Source organism: Solanum verrucosum, unplaced genomic scaffold (genome assembly GCF_900185275.1).
Source record: "Solanum verrucosum unplaced genomic scaffold, falcon-dt-bn FXZP01000252.1, whole genome shotgun sequence".
Taxonomy (NCBI): Eukaryota; Viridiplantae; Streptophyta; class Magnoliopsida; order Solanales; family Solanaceae; genus Solanum; species Solanum verrucosum.
The window spans coordinates 3,303,396-3,325,134 of record NW_026019988.1 but is presented as its reverse complement, the minus strand read 5'-3'; the positions used below and the strand labels follow the sequence as shown (position 1 = coordinate 3,325,134).

The 21,739-nt window shown below is 33.4% G+C and overlaps 2 protein-coding genes across 3 annotated transcripts in view; both read right to left on the bottom strand.

The window, feature by feature from the left end:
* Positions 1-20,051, bottom strand: part of LOC125819017 (ras-related protein Rab11D) — a 138,836-nt gene extending 118,785 nt beyond the window's left edge. The window contains exon 1 of one of the 2 annotated variants that reach the window (XM_049498529.1): positions 20,047-20,051. The gene's annotated coding sequence lies outside the window, so the exon portion shown is untranslated. Of the gene's footprint in view, positions 1-20,041 lie in introns of both variants that reach the window. The other variant, XM_049498530.1, reaches the window with a different exon arrangement.
* On the bottom strand, positions 6,967-8,209 carry LOC125818884 (protein MIZU-KUSSEI 1-like). Its single transcript, XM_049498395.1, has 2 exons — positions 7,863-8,209; positions 6,967-7,315 (listed from the first exon to the last, which is right to left on the bottom strand). The coding sequence occupies exons 1-2, from the start codon at positions 8,207-8,209 to the stop codon at positions 6,967-6,969; spliced, it is 696 nt and encodes a 231-aa protein (XP_049354352.1).
* Positions 20,052-21,739: the final 1,688 nt, after the last annotated feature.

Here is a 21,739-nt window from a genome sequence, read left to right as displayed (position 1 = left end):
TTTTTGACGGAAGTAAGCCATTATTTAAATCAACTCACTAGGCTAATACATTTTATTTTATTTTATTTATAGAACTAGAACAAACGTATTTGACATTAACGTTTTAGTGTTATTTTATTTAAAAATCCAACCAAATATTGAATTGTTTAGTGTAAAATCCAACCAACTCTATCTCATGATCAGTGGTTGGAGTGAGGTAAGAACATAAAAGTTCATGTTGGGTTCGAAAGTGCTTAGGGCATCATGCGGATTAACAAATCAGACGACAAATAAAAGTATCCGAAGGACATATTATTGATATGGTTTGGTGAAACGACCTACATATGATAAAACTGATATTGAAAAACATAAAGATGTTTAGGAGAAAATCTTCCCATAAACAAGACTCTCTAAATGACTACATTGTGGATGTTATTGTTATACTTGATATGAGAAGAGGGGTCTTCAATTTATAAGATTTCAGACTTTACCTCTAAGGAAAGAATAAACCAAATATGGAAGAAAAATATATTTTCCTTTCATGAAAAGTAAAAACATTTATGGTAATGTTTTATCTTTTCTTTTAGAAAAAATTAAACTTCAAATAAGGTAAGAAAATCAGGGCAAAATCCTAACAAATCTCCCCTTTTGGCTGAATTTTCTTGACAAAACTTGATCTGCCTTCTTCCTATGCTTGATAATCTTGTTCTTCACAAAATCTTCATGTATTACTGCTGCTTACCATAATTTAAAAATTGATATGGGTTAAAAATTGGAGCCATGTGTTAAAAGTTATGACCAGGGTTGAAAGTGGAGCGCATGCGTTAAAAGTAATATGCATGAGTTGAAAGTGGAGCTCATGCATTAAAAGTAAGATGCATGAGTTTAAAGTGGGGCTCATGCGTTAAAAGTAAAGATACATGAGTTAAAAGTGGAGCCCGAGCATCAAAGTTTGCATAGGTTGGAAGTTGGAGCTCATGATCTAAAATAAGCATGAGTTGAAAATTGATTTTGTTTTAAAGGATGGAGCAGCGGGATATTGTTGAAAATATACTTGAAATTTTTTTCCACATGTAGTAGCACAAAAATCTTTATTATCATCAAATTTATTGCAAATTCATTTGAAACCTCGTTGAACCTGTTTTCAACCTCGTTCCATTAGATCATTGAACCATGTGCTCTGATACTACTTGTTGGGTTCAAAAGTAATTAGGGCATCACGCGGAAGCTTACAATTGCAAATCATATGAAAAAATATTAATAGAAAAGACATAAACTCTCCCCTGAACTTGTTCCGAAAAGTCAGTTACACGCTTAAACTATCATGACAACCTATTACACACTCAATCTTGTTTAAAGTGAAATTAATACCCCCTTTCGAATACAATATCAGTTTTTGTGTGAAAATGTGTTATACACGCGTTTTGACACATAAATAAGATTATTTTAATTTTTTTTAAATCATTTTTGCTTAGTATTTTCTTAGACTTTTGTAAAAAGTAGAAACCTAGGTTTTCTTCCTCCTCTCACCTTACATTTCTTTCTTCTTAAAATCCATTTCTTCTTTCTTCTTCATCATTCATAAATTGAAGGGAAAACAAGAATTTTGAAGAGAGAACGTGAGTCAATAAGACGATTGTGAAGTTTAGTGATGTTGGCGGCGGCGATAGGCGGATTGTTGCCGGCAAAACAAATAAGAACTTTTAGATCTGTAAAAGTTCTTTTCAAATCTTGATAATTATGGATGAAACTAAAGCATTTCATTAGCATTCTTTGTTTGTAAAATCAAATATGCTATTGATGACTTGAGACAAAAATAACATTGTGATGGTTGTGGGTGGTGCTCCGACAAGAATAAAGAAGATAAAGATAGAAAATCATTTTCTTCCATGAATTTTTGAAAAATGTAGGCAATGAATCATGAATTTTATGCATAAATGTCATAGGATTTTCAATATAAGCCATTATCTTTCTCATATTTTTTTTCGGTGTTCTTCTCCGGTGAATCCTCCGGCGAGTTCAAATAAAAATCATGAACATCCTCCCCACTATTTTTTTAGTTCTTTTTAAGATAGAGTGATGGATATTTGAAGAAATCATCAATTGTGACAAAGAATTTGTAAAGAAGAAAAACTTTTTAAAAAAAAATTAAAAATGTAAAAGCTTTAAAGAAATTAGGGTCACCAATAAAAAAGAAAAAAAATGACATAATTAATATATTAGAATTATAATACTTAATTGTATAATGACCAATAAAATAATGCCACGTGTTTAAACTTGTCATTTTAACATAAATTTTCTTCTTCTCACGCACCTTAAGGAAGGTGTACACACTTTCTGTGTCATGTCACATTCTAAGGGGGTATTAATATCACTTTAAATAAGATTAAGTGTGTAATAGGTTATCACAATAGTTTAAGAGTGTAATTGACTTTTTAAAACAAATTCAGGGCCGAGGAGCTTATGTCTTTTCCCAAATATTAAAACTGATGAGAGAATAAACCTCCCCATAATTAAATTCTTAAGCGTCTACATTGTGGAAGCTATTGTGTTATACTATGAGAATAGAGATCTTTAATTTATAGATCTCCAAACTTTTTCTCTAAGGAAAGAATAAACCAAATATAAAAGAAAAATATATTTTCCTTTCAATGAAAACTAAAAACATTTATGGTAATGTTTTATCTTTTCTTTTAGGAAAAAATAAACTTCAAATAAGGTAAGAAAATCATGACAAAACCCTAACAATTCCCTCTTCATATTTCTTTTATGTGCAGTTTAAAATCCGATCAAGTATTGAATTGTTTAGTATATAATCCAATCAAGTATTAAATTTTTGTCCTTCGTGTAGCTTTGTTCATAAGCAAAGGCGGACTTAGGATTTGAAGAGTCTGGGTGCATCAAGTTATCTTAATTTAAGCATTAGCGAAATTTTTAATGACCACTGACGGATAATGTCGTATTTGATTAGTTACTAATAGCAATTGGATGGTCATGAGTTCGAATCCCCCTATTTAGCAATTTTAATATTATAAATAAACCCTTAACTTGTAATAAAAAAGAGTAAAAACTGGATTGTTGGCCGAAATTGACCCCAAGTCGCAGGGTGGATTCCCTTACTTCTACCAGCGGACCAAATGCAGCTCTGTACCTTCTAAAGGTGCACTCTTTGTTATATTCCCTATTTCTGCTAGTTTCTCAATATATATATATATATTCATATGAATTTTTCTTAAAGTTAATGGGTGCACGTGCAGCCCCAACTATACATGTAGGTTTGCCTCTGTTCGTAAGATTGGCTAGTAAGTTTACAAGATAGGCTATCAATCCAACCAAGTATTGATAGCTGCTTACCCCTCATGGAAAATACACTTTCAATCTATTTGGTACAAAATTAAAATTTTAGACTCAAGTATTAAGTTTTTCTTTTTTTTCAAAACCCATCTTCAAAGATATTGTATTTGTTTAGATCAAGATCAGGAGTATACTATGTCTTGGTGTTTACAGAAAGATAAAGTGAAATGATCTTATGTTGTCATGTTAAGTGAAGCTTTCTATTGTATGTTATTTGAAAATCACTAGATTGTGAGGATTCTTATTATGGAAATGCATTTATTTTGCCTCAGAATTATATTGTTGTATGTCTATATATCGTTCACTTCAATATAACTAGCAAAATCATAGAGGAAAAGGTCGCAAGAAGAAACTTAAACGGAGGATTTAATTTATCCGGGTCATGGGTGGGTTAGATTATGGGTAGATGGGGTGGATTTTAATTTGTAGGGTAAAAATTAAATTAACTTTAGGTAAGTTATTTAGATGATTAATTTTAGGCAAGTTGTTTAGATGATGCCACATGTCCTTCCGTTTGCCATAAGGGTATATACAACCTAAAATATTGACGGTAAGAACGTGAATAACTTTAAACTATAATGAAGGGTATCGATATACCATATATGATAGCTCGTGATATATTTATCTTTTTCTATAAAATATAAAAGTTGAGGGTAATTCTTAAATTTTAAAAAAAAAATCAAATACTAGAATTTGACCCAAATTCTAATTATTTCTAGAACTTGAGAACTTGGAATGTTTGTCAAATATATTTGCAAAATGATGGCAAATTATAAGGCCAAATTTTTCTTTAAGTTTTTTCCAAAACATATTAACCGCCGTTAAAATTTATCATCCTAAAATACTAATGGGTTCATCAATAAACTTGGCACTTAGAAGTTGTAAAAAAGTATATAAGTGTGCCGCTAGTAAACTGTAACTTATTATTTTCTTCTCTTTTGTTTCTTCTTCTAGAAAACTATCAAAGAAAACAAAGAAAAGTGAGAGATGACCAAAGATTGGAAAAAAAGATTCAGATTCTTGGAACCGTCGATTATGGAAGCCAAGTGCACTTGGCATCATATGCTTATCAAATCTTGAATTTTATAGTTCAAGTTCATCAAAATGATTTCATACATTGTGATTTGAGTCCAACCAACATTTTAATGTTTTGTTGCTCTAGCCTTGAAGAGGTGAACAACACGTTAAAACTAGAGAATTTTTCACTGACCCAAAAGACTGGAGAGGAAACTTAAGTAAAAAAGTGTATGTTTTCTGCTAAACATTATCTCTCTATAATTTTTTGATATGGGTAATTTTTAATATTGGGCTCTATTAATTTTTGATATGTTTAATATTGGGCTCTATTAAACATATCATATGGAATTAAATTTAAAAATTGATCCAAAAAAAAGAAATATTCTATAATGTTTCGAAACAAACTGGAAAAAGACAAATAAATTTTAAAATATAGTACTCCCTCTATCCCAATTTATGTGACACATTTCAAATTTCGAGATTCAAACAAGTCTATCTTTGACCGTAAATTTTTCATATATCTTTTAAATATTTTAAATTATCAATTATTGTGACTTATAGTACTTTTTATGTAGTTTACAAATATATAAATTTCATTTTAAAAAAATTGAAGATTCCATGAGCAAATTCTCGGTCAAACTTAAACTGTTTGACTCTCGAAAAGCGAAATGTGTCACATAAATTGGGACAGAGGGAGTATATTTTTTTGGTTAAAAAAAAGCTTATAATAATTTTATAGGAAAATTACGCGGATAAGCAAACATATACTAGTTAATTAGCTAACATGGCTATAGTTTGAATTAATTACGGCTCGCAGCTTAATTTTAACTATATTTTCGTCGTATGTCTCCTCTCTTCCCCTCTCTCCTCTCTCCTCTTTTATACATATACAAATACAAATTATCAAATACAAAGTATACATATATATAAATATACAATTATATGACAGATATACAAATACAATTAGTCTCTCTCCACTCTCTGCCCTCTCTCGCTTGCCTCTCTCCTCCCTCTCCCTCTCCCAATCTCGCTCGCCAGATATACAAATACATATGTATACCAGTTACATATATACAATTTATCTGATATATATATATATATATATAGTTCGTCTCTCTCCACTCTTTTGTCTCTCTCCTCCCTCTCTAAATATTGCTCGTCTCTCTCCTCCCTTTCCCAATCTCGCTCGCCAGATATACAAATACGTATGTGTATCAGTTACATATATACAATTATTTTGACAAGATATACATATACAATTTGCCTTTGTCCACTCTCTGCCCTCTCTCACCCGCCTCTCTCCTCCCTCTTCCAATCTCGCTCGCCTCTCTCCTCTGTCTCTAACATGTAGCTACGAATCGTAATTAGCAAACTATAGTTATGGAGCATAATTAAGCTATTTCTGAGTGGCTATATGCAAAAATTCCCCTAATTTTATTATTACTAAAAATTAGACCCTTCAAATTTGAGGGCCTAAGGTGTATGCCTCATTTTTAAAGGCATTGAGTTGCCCTGTCTGTAGTCAAGGAGGAGAGGAAACAACTAGTTATATGATTGGTATATTTAATTTTGCTCAATATTCTTTTTGCAGTCCTATACAATGTAACTGAGAATTTTGTAGAGATTCTTCACTTTGATGGTACAGAAAGGTATTTTTTTTAGTACTTCTTTTTCATTTTGAGTTCAAGAGTTTCAACTACTCTTTCTCATTTTCCACTGTTTTCCTCTCTTCTTTTTCTTGATGAGTTCCTATATATAATAGGAAAATACTAGTTACAATAAGTGAAAAAAATGGTTGTTTGTTTAAATTGTTCACCAGAAAGGTGTCCTACTGAATGTGGGATGGGCTTTTGCCTTAATGTTGTGTAAATTTCCGTTAGTAAATTAATAATAGCATCCAAACAAACATAAAATTATAGGAGCTCCCCCACCCGTTTTACTCGTTTGATGATTTGAACTCACAACCTTTGGATTGAAAGTGAGGAGTGCTTACCACCCAGGCAATTCCCTCTTATCAATACTTTTGTCAATAATACTTAGAAAATTATTTTTTTATAAAATAATTAATAGGACACTAAATGAACTAATGACAAACTAAGAAATAATGAGAATAAACAAAATAAAATAAAAGATCCTTCCTTTTGTTTTTATTTTTTTCTTACAATATTGATCTTAGGTTGATGACAAACACCCCATACAAATATTCCCACATGGAAAAAGTCATGCAATTATGCATAACTCAAAAAAAATTTAGGGGTTTTTCATGGCTACCCAGGATAAACTCATGAGCAAATAAAGGACATAAAATAAACTAGAAAAATTACAAAATGACAAGTAACAATTAACACCATGCAATAGTTCTATATCCCATGCATGAAAAACTCCAAAACACTCCAAATCTGATACATTTTTCTTGTTTATCCATCTGATGTTGGAATAAGCTAATTGAACGGGTACGCAAATCGGTCAATTTCCATTTTCATAGCTCAAACTTGAAACCTTTTGATACTTGAATGAACGTGATCGCCCAAAAAAAATATATACGCTGATCCTCATACATATATGCAATAATTGAGGAGGACTATATCAATTATATACGTCTCAGTCCCAAACACGTCAGCACCGAGAGGATAGAAGGAAAATACTTAATTCTTGGCCCATACTTCCTTCAGGGTCAATCAAATGAAATGATTCTGAGTTATCATAAGATCCATGGACCCTCTCAAATTTTCCTCTAAGATACATAATATCATCATCACAATTAGTATTCTTTTTCCCATGAATAATCCCTGCTCCAATATTTACTAATTCTATTTGTCCCAATACTTGTAAATCACTTTTTGTAGGTTTTCTTTTCACAGCAAATCCTACTTTTTTCCCATTACAATACATTCTCAAAATGGATTGATTTCCACCATAATTACCACTCTCCAAAGCAATTCTCACAATACCTCCTTGCATTTCCCTGGTATATTAAGACATAATATTATTAAATTAATTAAATAAATGTGCTTGATCATAGTAGGCAAAAATATCTAATTTCAAATTATACCATTACTCAAAAAGCATAATATATTCCACATGTGTGCATTCATAAAAAAAAATAGGCTCATATGTCAAGACATAATATAATTAAATAAGTAAATGAGAGTTCTCGAACAACTTATAACTATTAGTATACGAGATGGTCACTCTCACATGCTTTTTTTTATTTTTTTAAAATACTAGTTTGTTTTATGATTCTGTTGTCACTCTCACATGCTTCAATGTATAGGTTAAAATTATTTTTTATTGAATATTCTTAACAAAATTCTTGATTTCACCGATAATTCTCAATGTCACCCACAAAATTAAAAAATAGTTCACGTGTTTGACTCATAAAAAAAAACTAGACTCCACACGTGAGACGTGTTTAGACATATATAGTATAGTCAAATAATTGAAAGAGGATTATCTCTAAAACCATTTAATTAAGTTGTCAGATAAGATGATTACACAGTACAGTTCAATACCTGGCGAGAGTAGAAGTGGAGACAGCAAGTTCAAGGAGGATAATCGGGGTGGTGGATTTAGGGTTTGTTTGTATACAAAAGCTGACTTTTCCTCGGCGATAGCCAAAGATTGTCCCCGTCATAACCGAGGATATTGATGATAGTGATGACTGATGACGGTGATTGTATTTGAAGTTGGAGGGAATATTCTTGTAGTTTTCTTCGTAGTTATCAATGAAAGTGCAGTTGCAAGTGGGGATGAGTAGCTCCACTAGAGAGCGGAGGAGCCTCCACGATCGGACTTGTTTATGGCAGTCAACGGTGGTGATAGTGGTGGTGCCGGCGGTTGTAGGGTATGAACTGATCATTTTGGTAATGGTCAGAAAAATATTTTGAGGCTCATCGAATTTGTTTGAAGGATGACTATAGTTTATATAGAGTCATAAAGTACCACTTTTGGCCTCTAAAAGAATTACTCCACTCTGTCTCAATTTATGTAACTCTATTTGATCAAATATAAAAAGCCTTTATAAAATGAAAAGTTTGAAACTAATTAATTATTACTAATTAAACATGAAACGATATTTATTCTTTTTCAATTAACTAAAAAGAAAAATGTATCACAAAGTAGCTTTTAAACATTAATATATAGTGAATGAATTTTTATACTACTTCTAAAAATTTAACTTGTTATATGAAGTTATTTATGACTTATTATAGGTTCCCAATCAATGTTATTAAAGTTTATTTTAAGTTGTATAAATACATAATAATGACACATTGAGTATAATAATGTTATTAGTGAGGTTTGGAAAGCAAAACATATATGCATACGTTATTGACTTATGCCTATTGATAGAGACAAAGAGAATGTTTTTGATAGACTTAAATTGTATAAATCGTGGATGTCAAAATTATTTTACACTATTTAGATAGATATAGTTATCTTATATATATATAAATTTTTATTTTAGATTAATTTAATTTGATATATATTGTAAGGTTTTTTCTCTCACACTATCAATATATAGTATGATAAACTTCAGAAAAAAATTTAATAATAATCACAATAATATATTCAGTATAATCTCATAAGTGGATAAAAAAAAAATAGAATGTACATATGCACCTTATCTCTACCTTTTAAAGATACAGAAATTATTTACGAAATATCTTGAAACTCGACTCAAATATGGACTCAAATATGAGAAAAGCAATTGTTTAAATAGTAGTAGTGTTTAAAAGTGTCAATAAAAATATAAATTAAAAATAGAAGAGCTATAATGGGGTTTGGTGCCTTGGTAGGGAACATGGAATCTAAGAACTTATATTATTATAATATAACATAGTGCTACTTATATAGTATTATTACTATTATATATTTTGCAACTATTATTGTCTGTTACTGTGGTGCTCGTCTAGCTAACCTTGCAAAAAATTCCAAAATACTTTGAATATAAAACATCCACAAATATTCTTTCTTAGGGTTAAAATCTGAGGTCTTTGACGATAAAACTCAAAGAAATTTGCATTTATGAGTCTTTTCGTGATCTCTTCTCTTGATTATTTTTTAAAAAAATAAAGCTATCACTTTATATATTTATCGCTATCTCGATCGATTGTATTACTTTACTGAAATCTTAAAGAGCCAAGCAAATGCAAAAAATCTAATGGTTAAATTTGAGGTCTTTGATGACAAAACTCAAGAAGTTTGCATATATGAATCTTTTCATGATCTTTTCTTGAATTTAAAAAAATAAAAAATGCTGCGCTACCTCGACTATACAATTGAAATCTTAAAGAGCCAATCAAATAAAATAAAAACAGAGAAGACTTCTTATTCTCATGGCTTGGTATATATGTCGTATCAAATTCACATTGAAAAAAAAGATTTATTAAGAAATCATATATATATAAATTTTGGTTTAATACTTAGAACTTTACTTACTTGCTTTATAAATATTTTGTCTAATAGTTATAAATATTCATTAAGTATATTTTTAATATAAATATAAAATTTTGAACTAAAATTATTGAATTTTTCGAAACTCGTAAGCAAAATTATAGATCTACCCTAACCTCACTGAACCCCACCACCATAAACATAGGAAATGAGTACTTTTTTAAGTGATAATACTTGTAATCAAGTAGCTTCCCATGAGCTAGCATAAACATCGACAAAATTATCTATTCAATATGTAACGTGGCCTATCTTAACACCCTATATATCCTTATTCAATAATAATATCGAGGTAATATATAAGGCTTCATTAATTAATTAGCTATTGTTTATGTCAATATATCTAGTTTTTTAAAAAATAATTATTTTTTTAGCAAGTTTTGACAAACTTTTAATCGGTCTTCGATAAAGCTTTAACTTCATATTTGAATGTCACATATTTAAAAAAACAAAGTTATAATTGAAATTGATTTTGCCAAAGTGTAATATTAATTACTTCATACTCCAAGTCTGAAGTCTGAACTTGAATTTCTAACATGGGATCTGAAGTGATTATGTATTTATGTTTTAGCATAATTTAACTTCATATAGAAATATTTAAATATTGTGATTATAACTTCAGTTTTCAAATGTAACGACTTGTTCCCGTCGTATAGAAAAGCCAATTGGAGGAAAATTTGGGGCCGGAAAACTTTTTCGTAGTATTTAGATTTTCCCAACCTTGTCTAGATTTGGACGAAATCAGAGTCCTTAAGGTGTAGGAAAATATGGTAACAATCGGGTGAAGTAATTATGATTTTGATTACATGAGTAGTTAGATAACTCGTTAAGGAATTCGTACGACTTTACGGAATTGAATTTGGGCAAGTAGAACTCCCGGAATCGATCTTAGCGTAAAAGGTATTTACTAACGTCGTGGGTTAGAGGTGTGTTGTGAAATGGGAATTTTTGAATTCTTGAATTAGCTCTATGTCTCGAGAATGCCGCTTTGGCGCTAGATTTGCCGCTCTGGCAGGGACGCTGTAGAGGGGTGGTGGCGGTTGTAGCGAGCTCGACGCGGATTAAAGTCGTTAATAAACCCCTAAACAACCTCATTATGCACTTTTTGACTTTTAGAACTAAGGAACGAACCCCAGGTGGCTCATACTCGTTTTTCACCATTCTTGAGGCTAAATGTAAGCTTTTCACTCCCCGAATCCGTTTTTCAATCCGTAGAACGTAATAGAATGGGTGAATACTAATGGGGGAGGGTTTTGTTATAGATTTTATGGTGGAAACAACCCTAATTTGGATAATTGGGATTATGGATTTGATCTAGGGTTCATAGAATTGTTAGTAATCTGGGTAATTAATAATTGTTTATTGATTCCCGTATTATATTGATTGTTTGTAGACCAAGAACAAGCGGAACGAATTCGGAAAGGGAAGGATCAAGTTTCTTAGGATTTCAAGCTTGTTTCGAGGTAGGTAATGGTTGTGATTCTATGATTGTGTGGTGTATGCTTGTTCTTGCTTCATTATGATACTTGTATATGTATGAATGTTGCAATGTTGATCACACTTGTTGTAAATGAGATAGAGAATTGATGAATGCCATGAAATCATGACTTAAATGTATGATCTTGATGATGTACTTGTGATCTTGATTGTGTTATGTGAATGGGATCGGTTGTCACGTTTCGGCATAACTAACTTGGATCGGTTGCCATGTTCCGACATAACTATGGGATCGGTTGCCACGTTCCGGCATAAATATAGGATCGGTTGCCACGTTTCGGCATGCTAACTGTTTGCGTTTGGGTTCCATGAGAAGACCAATGATTTGACATATAAATGTGAAGTTGTTTATTGTGTGTGAATGTTGATAATATTGTATATGTTGATATATATGCATGTGATTATAATGTTGTTTGACTTGTTTATGTTGCACTAGTGGGATAGTCGCGTGATCCTACCAGTACACTGTGGTTGTGTATTGATTCTTCATTTGTTCTTATTTTTGTTGAGTACAGGGCATCTTCAAGCGGCTATTGACAGACCTCGCTTATAAGATCAGTGATCGTCGCTTCGAATTCAAGGGTGAGCCAATTCTTCCGGGCTACCATGGAATTCTCTTTCGTCTATATCCACCATTTCCAAACTTAGACATTTGTTTTAGTTAGTTCATTATTATGTGTTATATCCCTTCTTATTTAGACTTGTTGAACTTTAGATGTTTTGGTACATTGGCTTTCAGGTTCTAGGTTATTCTTTCACATTGTTAGACTTTTGTTAGAGTTTATGGGAACTCTATTTTTATTTCTTTAGTGTTTGACTTAAATGTCTTAGTTATTGTTTTAGTTGCTTGGTTTGGGTTGTAGTACTGGTTCTCCCACCGGAGAGTTAGTGTGGGTGTCGATCACGACGGTCTGGGTCGTGACAAAGTTAGTATCAGAGCCTAAATTTGTTGATCTCAATGTACCAAAACGAGTCTAGTAGAGTCTCGCGGAACGGTACGGCGACGCCTTTAATTTTCTTCGATAGGCTATAGGACTTTAGGAAATCTCTAAGTTTTCTTTTGTCTCCTTTCGTGTTATGACCTAATTCCTATTGGTATCTGACAATTCAAATTAGTATTTAACCTCATTCACTCTTCTGTCCGCAGATGATTAATATTAGATTCAACGGAGTCAGCCCCGTAGCTCCTGTCAATGCTCCAGTTGAGGAATCTGCAGCAAGAGGTCGCGGTCGAGGCAGGGGTAGAGGAAGAGCTAGGGGTAAAGGTCGTGGAAGAGTAGAAAATGCTGGAAATAGAGCTCATGTTGAGAATGCTCCTATTAATGAAAACCCTCATGCGCATCATGAAGAGATAGAGGATAATGTTGATGTTGATGTTGATGTTGAGGATTTGGGACAAGAGGGAGAGGTGCAGACTGAGACTACAGGTGTTCCTCCTTTGGATCCAGTGTTAGCTCAACAGATCATGTCATTCTTGAAAGGGTTGGTTGGTCCTGGAGTGCTTCCTTCTGCTCAAGCAACTCAAGCTCCTACTATTTTTCATGTTGCTAGCATTGCGCCTAACGTGGGTGGGATTGGAGGTAATGATGTTTTCTTCCGTCCTTTGTTGGGTTTTGTTATGGCGGGTAATGAGCATGAAATGTTGACTAAGATTCTAAAGCTAAAGCTTCTTGTGTTTCTTGGTTCTGAGAATGAGGATGCTTATAAGTTCATTCTGGATTGTTATGAGAGGCTTTATAAACTGGGTATTGTTTATCAGCATGGGGTTGAGTTTGTGTCTTTCCAACTTCAAGGTGAGGCTAAGCAGTGGTGGAGAGTTTATATGGAATGTAGATCTTCTACTTTACCTCCACTTTCTTGATCGCAAGAAAGATGAGTTCATGGCTTTGGAGCAAGGTGGTATGACTGTGGCTGCTTATGAGGCCAAGTTCCATGTTTTGTCTAGATATACTACTTAATTGGTGACTACTAAGGAAGAGAGAATCTGATTTTTTTTTAAGGGATTAAATTATGAGTTGCAAGTATTATCTGTTCATATGACTTTTGCAGAAAAAAAGCTTTAATGAGGTGACAGACTATGTTAAGAAAGTGGAAGGAGTGAGGCAAGACGATCAAGCTAAGGAATGGGCAAAAAGGGCCAAGAACTCGGGGTAACTTTCAAGGTTCTTATTCCAAGGGGTCCGAAAGACCAACGCTTGTTGCCAAGCCAATTCAGTCCTGCTATGCCCGTCTCTATAGGTAGTTACTCGGAAGCTCCATCTCATAATTTTTAGGATAGCCAGGGAGTCGCGTCTTCAACGACAGCAGACCATCTTTTGATCGTACTTGTTACAACTGTGGAGAACCTGGGCATATGAGAAGAGATTGTCCACACTCACGTGTGTTAGATTCCGTACAGCAGCAGTCTAGAGCAGTGGTACCTGCGGGAAATGGTAATAATGATCGAGGACGTCCACAAAGTGGACGAGGAAGTAATCAACGAGGTTGTGGAGGTAGAAGAAATGGTAATATAATTGAGGTAGGGGTAATGAGCAATCAGGCAGGGAAGTGGTTCGTCATGATGATAGGGCTCAGTGTTATGCTTTTTCAAGCAAGAATGAGGCGGAGGCGTCTGATGCGGTGATCACATGTACTATTCTTGTCTTTAATCGGATGGCTAATGTGTTATTTGATCCGGGTTCTACTTATTCATATGTATCCGTGAGATTTGCCTCAGATTTTGATATGATTTGTGATATTCTTGATGCCCATATTCGTGTTTCTATCCCAACTGGAGAGTCAGTCATAGTTACCCATATCTATCGTGCTTGTCCTATTTTGTTTATGGGATTTCAGACTTAGGCTGATTTAGTGATTTTGGATATGATTGACTTTGACATAATCTTAGGCATGACTTGATTGTCCCCTTATTATGTTGTGCTTAATTATAATACTAAGTCTGTAACTCTAGAAATTTCGGGAAGGGAAAAATTAGAGTGGGAAGGGTGTACATGCCTAAGCAAGCTAAGATTATATCCTTCATTCGGGCTAGTAAACTGGTAGAGCAGAGTTGTTTGGCTTATTTGGCTCATATTAGGAATGTTGAGATTGAGGCTCCATCCATTGTGTCTATTCTTGTGGTGTCTGAATTTAGTGAAGTGTTTTCTAATGACTTGTCTGGTATGCCTCCAGATAGAGATATAGATTTTTACATTGATTTAGAGTCTGGTACGCGCCTCATTTCTATCCCTCCATATCGCTTGGCTCCGGCAGAATTAAGAGAGCTTAAGGCTCAAATCTAAGAACTTCTTGATAAAAGATTTATTCGTCTTATTGCTTCCCCATGGGGTGCTCCGGTTTTGTTTGTTAAGAAAGAGGATGGTAGTATGAGAATGTGCATATATTACCGGCCATTGAATATGGTCACTATTCGAAATAAGTATCTCTTGCCTCAAATAGATGATCTTTTTGACCAATTGCATGGTGCATCCGTTTTCTCTAAAGATTGATTTAAGATCCGGTTACCATCAATTGAAAATTAGGCATGAGGATGTGCCCAAGATGGCGTTTAGAACTCGCTATGGGCAATACGAATTCCTAGTTATGTCGTTTGGTTTGACCAATGCGCCTGCAGCTTTCATGAGCTTGATGAATGGGGTGTTCAAATCGTTCCTTCATTCGTTTGTTATAGTGTTTATTGATGATATTTTAGTCTATTCGAAAAGTGAGAAAGAGCATGTCGACCATCTTTGTAGTGTTTTGGGTGTTCTTCGAAAGCAAAAGTTATATGCTAAACTTCATAAGTGTGAATTTTGGTTGAAATCGGTTGTATTTTTGGTGCATGTAGTTTCAAAAGAAGGGGTGATGGTAGATCCTCAAAAGATTGAGGCGGTTAAGAATTGGGTCCGACCAAGTTCTGTGACTGAAGTTAGGAGTTTTGTGGAGCTTGCTAGCTATTATTGTCGATTTGTGAAAATGTTTGCTTCTATTGCCACTCACTTGACTAATTTGACAAAAAAGGCTAGGAGATATCATTTGAATGGACTGAAAAATTGAGGAGAGCTTTCAAAAGCTCGAGACTCTTTTGACCACCGCATCTATTCTAGCATTACCGGTTGAGGGTAAAGATTTTATTATTTATTGTGATGCTTCTCATTCTGGGTTGGGTATTGTGTTGATACAGGATAAGAATGTTATAGCTTATGTCTCGCGTCAATTGAAGGTAAATGAGAAGAATTATCCAACGCATGATTTAGAGTTGGCAGAGGTAGTGTTTGCTCTCAAGATATGACGGTATTACCTCTATGATGTTAAGTGTGAAGTGTTTACTGATCATCATAGTTTGGAGCATGTTTTCACTCAAAAGGATATGAATTTGAGACAACGAAGGTGGATGGAGTTACTTAAAGATTATGATGTGACCATTTAATACCATTCGGGCAAGGCTAATGTGGTGGCAGACGCTTGGAGTCGAAAAGCGATAAGCATGGGTAGTTTAGCTTGCTTGAGTGTATCCAAGCGACCTTTGGCTAAGGAAATTCAGACCTTAGAGTCTAAGTTCATGCAATTAGGCATCTTAGAAAGAGGCGGGGTGCTAGCTAGTGTTGAAATGAGAGCTACATTCATTGAGGAGATCAAGGCCAAACAATTTAAAGATGAGAATTTGGAGGAACTTAGAAAGAAGACTATGATTGGTAAGGCACAAGAGACCACGATTGATACGGATGGTGTGCTAAATTTCAAGGGAAGAATATGTGTTCCTACAGTAGATGACTTCATTGAGAAATTGTTGGCAGAGTCTCATGGTTCGCGGTATTCTATTCATCTGGGTGTGACCAAGATATATAGAGATCTGAAGCAAATTTATTGGTGGCCGGGCATGAAGAAAGACATATCGGAGTTTGTGGCGAAATGTCAAAATTTTCAACAAGTGAAGTATGAACATCAAAGGCCTGCAGGTTTACTTCAAAGAATACTAATTCCGGAATGGAAGTGGGAAAGAATAGCCATGGATTTTGTGGTTGGTCTTCCCAAGACTTTTGGAAAGTTTGATTCTTTTTGGGTAGTGGTTGATAGATTGACCAAGTCGGTCATTTTATTCCGGTAAAAATAGATTATAATGATGAACAATTGGCTAAAGTTTATGTGAAAGAGATAGTGAGGTTGCATAGGGTGTCCCTCTCTATCATCTCAGACCGTAGTGCCCAATTCACATCCAAGTTTTAAAGGAAATTGCATGATGAATTGGGAACACAACTCACTTTTAGTACAGCCTTCCATCCACAGACAGACGGACAGTCATAGAGGACTATTCAAGTGTTATAAGACATGTTGATGGTATGTGTGATTGATTTTGGAGGGCATTGGGATAAGTTCTTACCTTTGTGTGAATTCTCCTATAATAATAGTTATTACTCCAGCATTGATATGGCACCATTTGAGGCATTATATGGGAGGGGATGTAGATCACTCATAGGATGGCTGGAGATGTGAAACCATTGGGGGTGGATTTAGTGAAAGATGCTCAAGATAAGGTTAGGAGTATTCAAGCTAAGCTTCTAGCAGCCCAGAGTAGACAAAAGAAGTATGTGGATCATAAGGTAAGAGACATGGTGTTTCAATCCGGTAAAAATGTTCTTCTTAAGGTATCACCCATGAAAAGGGTGATGAGATTTAGTAAGAAGGGTAAACTAAGTCCTAGATACATTGGTCTATATGAAATTCGTGAATGCGTCGGACCGGTAGCGTATAGATTGGCTTTACCTCCCAATTTATCAAGTGTTCATCTGGTATTTCATGTGTCTATGTTGAAAAGGTATCATGGTGATGAGGATTATATCATTAAGTGAGACTCAATTGTGTTAGACAATGACCTCCAATAAGAGAAGGAACTGATTGCAATTCTTGATCATGATGTGCGCAAGTTTAGGACCAAGGAGTTAAAGTCCGTGAAAGTTCAATGGAAGCATCGTCCAGCTGAGGAAGCTACTTGGAAAACTGAGAGGGATATGCGAGAAAAGTACCCCAAATTATTCGTCGATTCAGGTACTACTTCATTCCTTCATTAGCCTATTTTCCTAAGTTTTGTCACTCGGGGACGAGTGATGGGTAAATTGGTATCTATTGTAACGACATGTTTCCATCGTATAGAAAAGCCAACGGGGGGGAATTTGGGGCCGAAAACTTTTTTGTAGTATTTGGATTTTCCCAATCTTGTCCAGATTTGGACGAAATCGGAGTCCTTGAGGTGTAGGGAAATCTGGTAACGATCGGGTGAAGTAATTATGATTTTGATTAAATGAGTAGTTAGATAACTCGTTAAAGAATCTTTTACGACTTTACGGAATTGAATTCGGGCGAGTAAAACTTTCGAAATCGATCTTAGCGTAAAGGGTATTTACTGAGCGTCGTGGGTTAGAGGTGTGTTGTGAAATGGAAATTTTGAAATTCTTGAATTAGCTCTCTGTCTCGAGAATGCCGCTTTGGCGATGGGTTTTACCGCTCTGGCGGGAACGTTGTAGCGCGGTGGTGGCCGTTGTGGCGGGCTCGACGCGGATTAAAGTCGTTAATAAACCCCTAAATGACCTCATTATGTGCACTTTTCAACTTTTAGAGCTAATGAACAAACCCCAGGTGACTCCTACTCGTTTTTCACCATTCTTGATGCTAAAGGTAAGTTTTTCACTCCTCAAATCTATTTTTTGATATGTAGAACGTAATAGAATGGGTGAATATTGATGGGGGAGGGTTTTGTTATAAATTATATGGTGGAAACAACTTTAATTTGGATAATTGGGATCATGGGTTTGATCTAGGGTTCTTAAAATTATTAGTAATCCTGGTAATTAATGATTGTTTATTGATTCTCGTATTATATTGATTGTTTGTAGATCAAGAACAAGCGGAACGAATTCAGAAAGGGAAGGATCAAGTTTCTTAGGGTTTCAAGCTTGTTTCGAGGTATGTGATTGTTGTGATTCTATGATTGTGTGATGTAGGCTTGTTCTTGTTTCATTATGATACTCGTATATGTATGAATGTTGCAATGTTGATCACACTTGTTGTAAATGAGATAGAGAATTGATGAATGTCATGAAATCATGACTTAAATGTATGATCTTGATGATATACTTGTAATTGTGATTGTGGTGTGTGAATGGGATCGGTTGTCACGTTCCGGCATAACTAACTTGGATCAGTTGACACGTTCCGGCATAACTATGGGATCAGTTGCCACATTTCGACATAAATATGGGATCGGTTGCCACGTTCCGGCATGCTAACTATTTGGGTTTGGATTCCATGAGAGGTCTAATGATTTGACATATAAATGTGAAGTTGTTCGTTGTTCGTGAATGTTGATAATATTGTATATGTTGATATATATGCATGTGATTATAATATTGTTTGACTTGTTTATGTTGCACTAGTGTGATAGCTGCATGATCTTATGTTCTGATTCTGCACTTGCTCTTAATTTTGTTGAGTACAAAGCATTTTTAAGTGGCTATTGACAGACCTCGCTTAGAAGATCAGTGATCGTCGCTTCCAATTCAAGGGTGAGCCAATTCTTCCGGGCTACCATGGAATTCTCTTTCGTCTATGTCCACTATTTCCGGACCTAGACATTTGTTTTAGTTAGTTCATTAGTAGGGGTTGTATCCCTTCTTGTTTAGACTTGTTGAACTTTAGATGTTTTGGTACATTGACTTTCAGATTCTAGGTTATTCTTCCGCATTGTTAGTTATTATTGTAAACTTTTGTTAGAGTTTATGAGAACTTTATTTTTATTTCCTTAGTGTTTGACTTAAATGCCTTAGTTATTGCTTTAGTTGCTTGGTTTGGATTGTAGTACTGGTTCTCCCACCGGAGAGTTAGTGTGGGTGCCAATCACGACGGTCTGGATCGTGACATCAAACCTAATATGTGTGATCAAAAGTTGATTATGAAATTGTTATATTTATAAAAACTTTATAAATTTGGAGATTCCTAAAAATAGCTATTTATGACCTTTAATTTGCACATATGCTAGTCGTTCCTTTTTAGAAACATTCATCTATTATTAACTTTGATAGAGGAGAAACTAGTTTTCGAGGACATAATTCGAACTTATTCCGTATTTTGCATCGAATTATTCCATATTTTGTTACGATGCAATTGAGTTTAAGTTATATACTTCAGTGTAACAAAAAAGAAAGATAAAGTATCTACTATAACGAGAAAGTTTTTTCTCGAATCAATTTCTAAGTAGTCCCTAAGAATTAAGATGGATGATCATATTACTGTGAGTAACATGATCTAATAATATAAAATAAAATTCTTACATGATATTTTAATATAAATGTAATAAATGTCAAGAGGATATTTGTTTGAATTCTTTTTTCTTCTATCATTAAGCTTTTTCTTATAACTAAGCAATGCCACATAAAATTAAATGATTTCTTTTTTGTTGGACCTCTCATTTAAAGGGTGAAGCTCCTTTTTTTAAAATAAAATAATCATATACCGTACAAAACTGTAAATGAGGTCTCACTTACTTCACAATTTTTAATTGTTTTTTAAAATAATTATTATAAACTTGCAATTAATTTCTAGCTTTATCCTTTGGACTGACTCTTAGACAAAAAACAGAGAAGTGACAAATAAAATAAAAACAAATTCTCAGATATTTGCTTTCTAGCCTGGTTTCTCCACTAATGTCCTTCACCTTTTCCTTTTAAATTTTCCTTTCTTGGCTGTCAACTTTTTTGAGAAAGTGACAAGAGAAGAGAAGAGAAGAGAAGACTAGAGAAGTAATCATTATTTAAAACAATATATAGAGTAAAAAAAAAATTATAATGTTGTTGTTTGTTTGAATATATTTTTTTGTTGTTATCGCAAAGTGTTGTTATAAAAAAACATACTACTAATATAACATAATATAAAAGTCGTTTTCAAAGAGAATTTGGTCATTGTTATCGTGAAATGTTATTATAAAGAATGACTATAATGGAAAGATTTAATTGTATCTAATAATAAGATTAGTTATCCCACCTTCTATATGAGATAAAATAATGGGATGGTTTTAAATATATACAATAAAGTAATTAGTTTATAACAAATATAGCCATGTTTTATTTACATAAAAATAGTCATAAGTCATAGGAAGTATATACACTGACTATACACTATAGTTTGTCAAAAGTCATAGAAAGTATACATTGATTATATAATATAATGTACATATACATGAGTTATACATTGACTATACATTATGATACACTCAAAAAACTAAATATATATAGCTTAACCATATATGAAGTATACATTGATTACTCGATCAACTCGAAATCACCTCTAAACAATCTCAATTTAAAGTTTCGTCAATTATATTAAAGTTAATAATCAACTTTATAATTTATGAATTTAATATGAACCCACAAAAAAGTAACACAAATCAACTACCTTATAAATAAACTCATTATGTACTTATTATTTTTTTAAATCATTTGTGCATAACTCCAAAATCCCTACCCACCCACCCACCCCCACCTCTACACACACCAAAAAAAAAAGATGCTAATGAAATGAAACCAAGATAGAAAAAACAATTCCCTTATATTGTGGTAGAAATGATGGGAGAAATTGGTTGAACAAGACAAAAGAGAGCAAAGTGGTTTGTGGTTTGTTTCTTGGACAATTTCACATGTGGTCCATATATATTTTGGTGCTTAATTTCTTCTTTGGTCATGCCATATGATATACATCTGCTTTTATTTTAGAAAAAATTATAGAAATCTACCTTTTAGTTTACTTATTACCATTATCCCTTATAAATTTTACAAATTTCCAAAATTCCTCATTTTCGCGCATCAGATTAGTGTATCAACACTTATATTATTGTATCTCGCGCATCAGATTAATGTATCATCGCTTATATTATTGTATCTCGCGCATCAGATTAATGTATCATCACTTATATTATTGTATCTCGCGCATGTATCAGCGCTTATATTATTGAATCTCACGCATCAGATTAATGTATCAACGCTTATATTATTGTATCCGTTTGAGGGATTTCTGTAATTATAAACTTTTAAAGGATAAATTATAATTTTGCCTTAAAAGTATGTGATTTCTATAATTTGCCCTTTATTTTACAGAATATCTATGCAAATATATAGAGGGAATCAAAAGATTTCATTAATTATTCTTAGTATATATATATTTTTGTTTACATGATTTTTTTTTACCATAAATATAAAATTTATATCAAAATTATTCGACTTTATTGAATTTATAGCTACTATTATGACTCGACCCATATATAGCATACATATATTGACAACAGAAGAAAGTTAATACTTTTTTCAAAGATGATATATTTTGGATTTCTTTACAAATTGATAATTTTATTTCTTTCTCATGACATAATAGCACAATGTAATCCTTTAGGGTTATATAATTTTGTATAGAGAGAATA